At 47.8% G+C, this 9,827-nt stretch overlaps 1 protein-coding gene across 1 annotated transcript; it reads right to left on the bottom strand.

Moving 5' to 3' along the window:
* Positions 1-275: 275 nt before the first annotated feature.
* On the bottom strand, positions 276-1,960 carry LOC133902143 (zinc-finger homeodomain protein 9-like). The gene has a single exon (XM_062343736.1). The coding sequence runs from the start codon at positions 1,795-1,797 to the stop codon at positions 724-726; it is 1,074 nt and encodes a 357-aa protein (XP_062199720.1). The 5' UTR covers positions 1,798-1,960; the 3' UTR covers positions 276-723.
* Between the last annotated feature and the right edge of the window lie 7,867 nt (positions 1,961-9,827).

Raw genomic sequence — 9,827 nt, 5'->3', positions numbered from 1 at the left:
TTTAAGTTATAGTCAAAGAAAATATACCTTAGAAGAACCTCACTTATGGATGTGACCAGTACTGTACCCAGTAGAGCCTGGCAAGCATTGCAACAAGTACAACTGTGGACGTGTGATAGCTTTGAGATTAGCTTGGCTTGGCGTCAGTTTAAGGGTACGTTAGTTGTTTAACTGAACAGAGATTCCTACGAAATCATGCATGCGAGTGTTATAATATGCCCCTCTAATGATGGGCTTAGCGTGATCCTACTCCTAATAGCACGCACAACGGCACAAGTACAAGCAAGTCAATTGATTAATGGAAGGAACAGTGCTCAGAGGAGCAAGAGGGGAGCTGCTTCCGTTTTGTGAAACATGTCACATTGTCACAGCACAGCAGCATGGGATCCTAGGAGTCTAGAAGGAAGAACCCTCTCCCAGCTTTGCTGCTCTGAGCACAGCTCATGGAAGACAAGAACAACCAAGAAGGCAGGCTATGGCTACAACTTTTGGTTGGGATGAGATAATCTAGTCCTAAAATCAGCATCACCATCATCATCAGATCCCAAGAACATACAGGGGAAGAAGCTTGGATTTCTAGGCAGCTGCGGCGGCGGCATGCTTTCTTGGGGTTAATTTCTTAGATGGAAAGACTAAAGAAAAAAGAAAAGGAAATTATCACTGGAATTAAGCTACATGTTTCTCTCTCACTTTCTCCCCATTCTCCCTTCTCTCTCTAGTTGTTTACTCGGACTGCGCCAAAGAGGCTCCGTTGATGTTCTCTTGGTGTCCGGCGTTGACGGTGGGAGCGGAGGAGGCGGCGCCGTTGATGTTGAAGCCGGTGGTGGCGGCTGGCGGGGACGAGGCGTGACCGGGAGCGGGAGGGGTGGTGGTGGTGGTGGTGGTGGTTGTGGACGGGTTGAATGGCGGTGCGGCGCCGGCGGCGGTGGGGGTGCCGGAGGAGGCGCTGCGGCGGGCGCTGTGGCCGCCGAGGAAGTTGTGCTTGTTGTTGTGCATCCAGACCTTGAAGACGCCCTTGCCGACGCCGATGTCGCGGCACCACTCGTCGACGATGGCCTCGTCGCGCTTCTGCAGCCGCCACCCGAGCCGCTCCGACAGCTCCTGCATCCGCTGCTTCTGCTCGGCGGTGAACTTGGTGCGGAACCGCTTCCTCGGCATCGCCCCGGGGGCCGGCGCGCTCGACGGCGTCAGCTGGGCCGGGAGCCTCTGGACCGCGGCCGCAGCAGCGACAGCTGACCCGGGCGCGCCGGAGTTAAGAGAGAGCAGCATGTGCGGCGCCGAGGCGAAGTACGGCAGCGGAGGAGGCTGCTGCGCCACCGGCGCCGGCACGTGGTGCGGCGGCGGCGGTGGCGGGGACACCGACCGCTCCTCGTCGTACTCCGAGCCGTCCGAGTCGGAGTCGGAATCGTCGCCATCGATGACCCCCGGGAGCCTGTCCTCCGGCGTCTCCTCGCCGCGGTGCGGCTCGCCATGGAGCACGCTCGCCGTCACGGGCGCCGGCAGCGCTAGAGGCGCAGGCGGCGGGGACCCCTCCACCGTCCGGCGGTGGAAGTTGCGGTGGCAGCCGCACGCCGCACACTTAAACGACGTCGGGTCGGCGGGGTTGGCCCTCGGCGACGGCATGAACTCCCCGCACCCGTCCACGGCGTGCCCGCCCAGGCTCGCCGCGTGGTTCTTGAGGCACTCCCGGTACATCGGCTCGCCAGCTGCCGGCGCCACGGCAGCCGGCTTCACCTTCTTAACAGCACCGCCGTTGGGGAACATGACCGGCTTGTACTTGACGTCCATGGCATCCATGCCGCGCGCGCAGTGCTGCCCCACTCGCCTTGACCGAGAGAGAGAAAGAGAGAGAGAGAGAGAGACAGATTACCTCTAGCTCCTAACCCCGGGCTTTAGCATGGGACGACGGGTCAAGGGAGGAGGGAGGAAAACAACAGGTAAGGAGGTGAAGAGAGGGCGAGGAGATAAGAATAAAAAGGGCGGCAGCAGCAGCAGCAGCTAGGCTAGTGACTACTGACTAGTGAGAGACAGAGAGAGCTCAACGCAAGGAGGAAGATAACTCATTTAATTATCTTGACATTAGGCTACTCCCAATATAAAGTATTATGCATATAAATAAGATGTTATATAAATTTTTTAATGTGTTAATTAATTAAAGAAGAACAAGAAAATAATAGTATCTTGCGTAAGATACAACTCTGATATGATATCATATATAAATTATAAGTGAGAAGTGTTTATTAGGTTGGTTAGTTATAGAAATAATGTGACGTGGCAACACAAGAAATTGTGCTAGAATTTTAGTATTAGGAGTAGTCTTAGTGAGCCAGAAAATAAAAAAAAGAGTTTTTTAATGATACTCCATCTTAGAGAATAGAGGAGTGACGACACGGACTCGAATCCGTTGGAATTTTGCTTATGGCTACACGTGCATACACATGGACCGTTGGATTAAGGATCAAGGACATTGCGACAGTGGAGGACTGGAGGAAAATCACACTAGGTGACGCCGGTTTTTTGTTGGAGCCTCGGTGTGAGCTGGAGTATCATTTACGGCGTCATCGTGTGGCATATGTAAGCCATTGTTATACAGTTGTCACCAACTATACCAAATTCAATACAATCTCACAACTATAAAAATTAAATGGAATACAAGTGGTAATAATTCTTACAGGTAGATGCTGATAACAAGCACACTTAGGCTTGTTGCATAAGAATTAAATGGAATATAAGTAGTAGTAATTCTTAGAGATAGATGTTATCATGCTGACGACAGACACACTTCGGTTTGTTGCAACCAAACTACAGTGGACTTCCTATACCTTTGATCTAAAGAAAAACAGTTACCTTTATAGGAACCTTTGGGGTTAAGAATCAATGCTATTTTGATAGTACAGGAAAACCATGATGGATGGTTATTTTTGTTTGACCATTGATTCAAGCACTCCCTTACGTTCCCAAGTGGTTAAGAATGTGTCTTAGACAACTCTTATGTGGTTATCGTCAACCGTAACAAATCTTTATCATGTAATGCATTGCATATATGATCGCATATTTTAGATACATTATTATTGCACGATATCATTGTAGATGTTAGAATAGTGCCTGGGATATCCGCCCTTGATGCTAAAAAACTTTTGTTTTTTTGCGGTGTGAATCAAGGCTATTGTAACAAAATAACGGAAAATTAAGGCGGTGCGAGCTTTTGTTGGATCTCAACTTGAGGTACCATTTTTTAAGCATGATGTGCAATACTTTCCTATCACGCTCTTGATCCTCATCAATTAGCATCAATATCATAACACTAACATGAAATAAAATAAAATAATATTTCAAGTGATGATATCGAGCCATGTAGACTCGGATCCTGCAAATACGCTACAAATCGTTTTTCCATGGACCTTTGGATTAAGAATCAAGTTTAATTGTGTTTTGTTTGACCATCAAATTGAATTGACATTTAAGATAGCATATAGCTAAGAAGACATCTTAACAGATCTTACTCAATTGTTACTAATGATATCACATTTCATCATGTAACACTTTGTATAGAGACACGGGCGGAGCGCAGTGGAAGCGAAACTGCCCCCCCCCCCTCCCTCTTGTTTGTCAGTTGCCCATGCTGCCCTGCCGAACCTGGAGACGATGCTGAGCATGAGGGTGGCGTCCAAGGGTGGCAAGCTATTGCGCGTCGATGTGTGCTGCTGCTGCATAATGTCATCGGCATCGGCATCTTCGCGAGGTCACTCTGTGATGCAATAATGTCATGAAGGGAGAGGCCGGCGGCGTTTGCTCTGTCATTGCCCCTCGTATGTACATGGTAGTAATTGGTCACCCTTGATCTGATCCCATACTCCGCCACTGTGTAGAGATCAACGGTCGTGTTAGTATTGTTGTAGAACAGTAGGTAAGAACCATTGGAATATTTCATTTACATCTTTTTTTATTTTTTATTTCATCTACATCTTCCAGGTCCGTTTTGTCGAGAAGTCAGCCCCCGTATACCTCTGCCATGATAACATCTCGTATCTACAGGACAGGAGCATCTTCAGGAGCGGCTTGCTGTCCTTGATAAAAACAAGTGAAGACCATTCGATCCAAATCAAAATCCTTGTCCGCCGGAGAAGTTCGATCGATCTTTCTCACTCTGGCACATTAATCCACCGACCCACGATCACCTTCACAAACCCAAAACCGACGCACCACCGCACAAGCTGCCGTCGACCATGGCAGGCAGCCGCAGCCGTATGCCCATATTTCAATTTGGTTTTACATTTTTTTTTCATTCACCGATGAAAATATCGAAATTTGTAAAATTTTAATTATTTTTCGTTATCTATCCTATGTGCCTTATATGCTAGTGAAATAAAATTTTAAAATTAGATATTTTGTTTCCCTTCAAAATTAGCAAAATTTTGATAAAATTTTAATCTCTTCTATGGCGCAACGATACGGCACCGCAGGTGATGCAATGGAGGGCACAAAGTGTACGCAGAACGCCGGCGCAAGCCACGTTTTGGGCGGCCTAGCGCTCGGAGACTTTAGGACCGTTTAGACGTATAGGCCTCTCGCGGGAAAAAGTCAGAGTTGATGACACGGAACGAGGTAATGGAGGTGGCCGCCGCTCATAAATTTGGCCATTACTCTCCCTGATGGTGCGGTGGTTGGAAGGGAAGACGAAGATCCGGCCGAAACGGGTTCCGTCTTACTGCGTGCGTCTGGCGTTCCTGATCCCCATGGCGCGGCCTCCTCCGCCGTCGAGGATCGTTCGTGATGGCGTGGTGCAAGACGAGGACCGAGTGAAGCAAATGTTGTGTAGCATCTGGCGCCGGTTTGGCCTGGATCCACGATGGTTTATTGGACGTGAGATGGGCTTCGGGGTACAGCACATGAGCGCGCGCACACACACAGCAGTGAGCAGCGCCATGGCGGTAGTAAATACGAGTGCTAAGTGCAGCCTGGTACAGACTACAGAGAGGTGGGGGTAAAAAGAACAGTGCGAGCTCTCTGTAGTCACAGGAGAGTTGCATCATGTGATACCGGACAAGCGTTGCTGTGCGTACAAGCGAATTCATGATATAAACGTGTGGGGCTGGAACCATTAACGTTTTGAGCAAAATTTGCGAAACACCGGGGTTTAGAGGCATATGTCACACAAAACGCCGGCTTTTGTTTGTTCGTTCACGTAGCACCAGGTATATATGACACATATAACATAAAACACCAAATTTTAACCTCCACAGCGATATGCGTGTAGATGAGGTGGCAGTTATGTCGGTTAAACCCACCTGTTTCATATCCACAGTGACACATGAGTAGATAAAGTCGTATTAGAAGAAGATGGAAGCATGGGAGGAGGACACGATGGTCATGCACGGGAGAGAGATAGAGTGATTCACTTATAGGTGGGTCCAATTGATATGACTGCTATTCATCTACCCGTGTGTCATTGTTGATGTTAAAACCTGGTGTTTTATGAAATTTTCTCTCCCATTAACATGTTTTTTGAGAGAGAGAGAGAGAGAGAGGAAGTCTCCCATTAACATGTGGGATTGGAACCTATCTAATTGCAAAACGGGCTCCGGTTTGAGGCCTGGGCTAGGAATGTTCAGGTTCAGCACCCATGTGATTCCGGAGGGCCCACCGGCCGGTGACAGTCAGTACGTACAGCTGATGCCATGCAAAACTGAACTGAATTCTGTGCACTCTTGTCCCTGACGGGTGGGGGAGCAGCGCAAAACGAACGCACGACGAGCCTCACCTGCGCGCACGGGAAAGTCACGAACGAACGAACGAAACAGTCGATGGCACCGTAAAAACCAGTGATCCGCGAGGGCGAGGCCCACCATGTGGGAGCGGCTCGGCTCCTGTTCACTTCGGGACGGGACGGGCACATGACACCTGACGTTGCCGCTACACACACGGCGGGACGCAGGGCGTGAGCTGTTGCTACCGGGCTCCCTGTCCCCGATCAGATCAGTTGAGCGCCCGCCGAGCGAAGGGTCGCTGTGCCGCGTTGCTGCGCGCGCGCGGGCAGTGGGCACGCGCGCGCCCGCGGCCTGTGGTGGGATGGGAAGGAGAGGTCAGAGCCGGAAGAGGGGGTTTTGCCGTGCCGCGGTGTTGGTCGGCTGGGGGCATGCATGGGGCCGGCCGGCAGTTGCCAAACTGCCAATTGCCGTGTGCCCGTGTGGGCGCTGCCGCACATGACGGTCGCGGTGACGATTGGTTTGGGTAGGGCCCTGGGGCTGCACCGGAGGCTGCTGCGCGTTGTTATGGTCCTACCCGAGCCGGAGTCAAACTACACACAGTGTACGGGTGCTGGGTTATAAGTGATTTTACTGCTCGTAAGTTTAGGTTTTTCGATCAATCGGCTGGTGCATATCATACAGCTCAATGCGATATCAGAAAGAGAATTCTCAAGTTCAGGTCCACCTAGCACGATCCTAATAACAGATTTTTTTTAAAACAAATCAAAATAAAAACTACCGATTATATTAATAAAGTAGAAGAAAATATGATTAAAAAAATACAAGTGTCACACCTAACTCGGAGAATAGAGGGAGTAACCCTCGAGCTAATTATCTCACTAGAGCTAATCACCCATTAACACATGACTAAAATACCCGACAACACTCGCACAACATATTAATCGTAGGCAAGTGAGGGACGATGCAGCGAACCACCATTGCATAAAGCTTAAGAGAGAAAAGTAGAAGCAATGGCAGGATGAATCACAGGCTTCACCACAGTTGACAAACCACAACGAGCAATAAGTGGCGGAACCAAAGCCAAATTTTAGAAAGAGCTCCACTTATTCTTCTTCCTCTTCTCTTTTTCCTCTCCTCATTCCTCTTCCTCCTCTATTCTCTTCATCTTCTTCCTCTTTTATGCCAAAAATTATAAGAGACTTAGAGGCTCTGAAGTATTTCCGAAGGGTAGAGGGGCTCAAGCCCTAGCCCCCATTGAATCCGCCCCTGCGAGCAACACACAACTAGGGCAGCCAACAGTTGACTTCTGAAACGAACCTTGTTGGATCCTGGCGACTGGCCTGGTACTCTTCAGGACAGCGACCTCACGACGAGCAACCCTGATAGTGCAGCTTGGTTTGGCCCTCGTGGCAAGCAAACTTTCAGACGAACGAACAACTCCAGGAGAGGTGGCGGAACCGAGGACTACCAGCTCAATCACCGGCGAAGGATCAATGAAGAGGGCTCCCGGGTGGTGGCAAGGTTGCTCCTGATTGTTGTCTGTGCATGACAGCACGTACGGGCCCGGCCGGTTGCTGTGCCGTTCGCCGCGGGTGCAAAGCCAGTGGTCAGTGGTTACACGTTACAGGGAGCAGCGTGGGTTCCTGTTAAATTGTTTTCTAGACAGGTGATCAGTGGTTACAATTTCCAGTTCGCAGCGTTTGTCCGTTCGTTTTCTTGACGTGTCGTTTGACAATGTCTGCGAATTCGTAAAGCTCGGGGGTGGGCTCATGCTGTTATATACTTGTCGCCAGATCCACTATACACGCTCCTTTTGCCGCGCAGTTAATTTCTTCAGATGAAATTTATTTTCGCAGTCAGTTACCACTGTTTAGCATGCACGCATACCACCACTGCCGTTCTTGTTTCGCAGCTAGTATAGCATTGAAGAACAACTCTCGCTAGACCGATCGATCGACGGCAGCTCGCTTGGTCAACAACGTACATCCCGGCCGCTGCGTTACACCACCTCAACCTATAGCTACCAGGAAGCAGTGAAAAAGCCAAGCACACACCATGCAACATGTCCTCCGCCTTGCCGGGCTTCTTCCGATCCCAGTGCCTCCAGCCCGTTGATCCAGGGGGCTGGGGTTCAGCCTACTGCTTCGCACAGCCCGTGTATGAGGGAGAGGAAGAGAAGACAGCAGAGGAAAAAGAAGGAGAGAGAGGTGGATGAGCCTCCTCTGCATCCGCTGCCGGTGCCGCGCAACCGCCGCCGTGTCTCGCTGTGATCTGACGACGGATCGATCGGCCGAGGTGGAAAACATGCTGGACGACGATGGGGCTGGCGGGCGCCGACCGGGCCACGGTTTTTGTCAGGTTGACACCCGCGCTAGTTAATGGCGAGTGATCGGCACCTGACAGCACGCACGCCGCCCGCTAGCTCGTGGCCCGTGAAGAATTAAGGTCGATGCGAGCTGTGCTGCACGGGCAATGTGATCGGGTTAATGTTGCTGTCCTGTGTAGAGCATACTATACCTACCAACGGGTGAGTGACCACGTTCGTCGATGTCCCAGCAAATTAATTAGGCCGGAACCACGCAACGCAGCTGATCGGAGACTGCATGCAGTGCAGAACGCGCTAGCGGTGCTAGTTGTACTGGCTAGATCCGTCTCTCTCGCAGAGGTCCAGTGGTCACAGCATAATAACCGGATATTTTGGCTGCAATATTATCGAGATAATATTTTATTAAAAATTATTTTTTTTTGTTTTTTATGAGGTTAATATCATTTAATTACAAAACACATAAAATAAGAAAAGGTATAAAAATTAGGTTAGTAAAAGAGAAAATTATTTATGCTCTAAACTTGTATCCGAATCGTAAATATATATTGATTCGATTCATATATATTTTGATCAACTACTAAAATCATACGTAAGTTGTAGGCAGTCCAACTAAAATCAAAATATATGTTGTATACGTGTGTGCCTTGCCTACTGCTTGCTTATGCGATAACCCTAAACTACACTATGCTTCTTAATATATTATCTTAGTAAGAATTTTAAATTATTTTATTATTTTTATTATGAATTTTAGCTATTGATATATTATATTCTTACATTGACTTTTTATTTAGGCATTTGATTTTTGTAGTAATTTTTTTTCAAAAACTATATTTGATATGGATTCTTCTTTTTTCTATTCTAATCTTAATTTTAATTATTTTTATTTTATTTTATTTGGACTTTTATTTAGTTAGTTTGCTCCCCAAACCATATGAAAATCGAACTACTAATTTTTTATAATTTTTAATTTCGAATTTAACTATTTATTAATTATATTTAATATTAACTCTTTGATTTAATTTAGAACTAGATATTCGTAACAACTTAGTGGTATCTTTTCTGTTCGTCAGCTTGTTTAGTGAGCATGCGGGTCACTATTCCCGGGCCGTGCTGATGTTCTATCTTCTTGGGCCGTGGTAAGAGAGGAGATCAGAGACCGACCAAGCGAACGAAACGCCGCACACACAATCGAAGCACCGTTCCGTTCCTTATAGTGATGAATGAACGGGGAAATACAAAACCGTATGGGCCGGTACATATATATTTATCTCAGCCGTTTATCTTTCCCATCTAAGAATCATTTAACCTTAATTCTTCTCATCTATTTATATTTTTAACTACTTTTTAAATACAAATCTCAATATAAATAAATAATCCTAATAAACAATATTTGCGTATGCACACGTGAAAATATCGAAGGATGGTCTCTCGTTTGGATGTCATATGGGTTATATATGGGCCTCCCCAACTTGTACTACTCTCACGGTGACGGTGCCGTCAATAAAGTCATACCGGGTCAGGACTCGGCCCATTGAACGAGCTTTGCTTCACCTGGGCTTTCGCTTTACGTCTCTGATGATCCGTACCAGAGGCTAAATATGTGACAAGTAAATTTGTTTCTCAGATGGGATGAAGCTCTACATTACAGACAGCAAAGTGATCCTGACAGAAGGTTTCGACGGCGACGTTCCTGTGTGATACGTTGAGAAAATTGAAACGGGGCGAGTGCTAATACCACATCAAAGATTAGAAAGATGCTGCTGAAGTTTCTGCACGAGCAGTGGCACACGTAT

Source organism: Phragmites australis, chromosome 20 (genome assembly GCF_958298935.1).
Source record: "Phragmites australis chromosome 20, lpPhrAust1.1, whole genome shotgun sequence".
Classification (NCBI taxonomy): Eukaryota; Viridiplantae; Streptophyta; class Magnoliopsida; order Poales; family Poaceae; genus Phragmites; species Phragmites australis.
The sequence above is the reverse complement of the archived record's forward strand: the minus strand, read 5'-3'. Positions and strand labels throughout refer to the sequence as shown.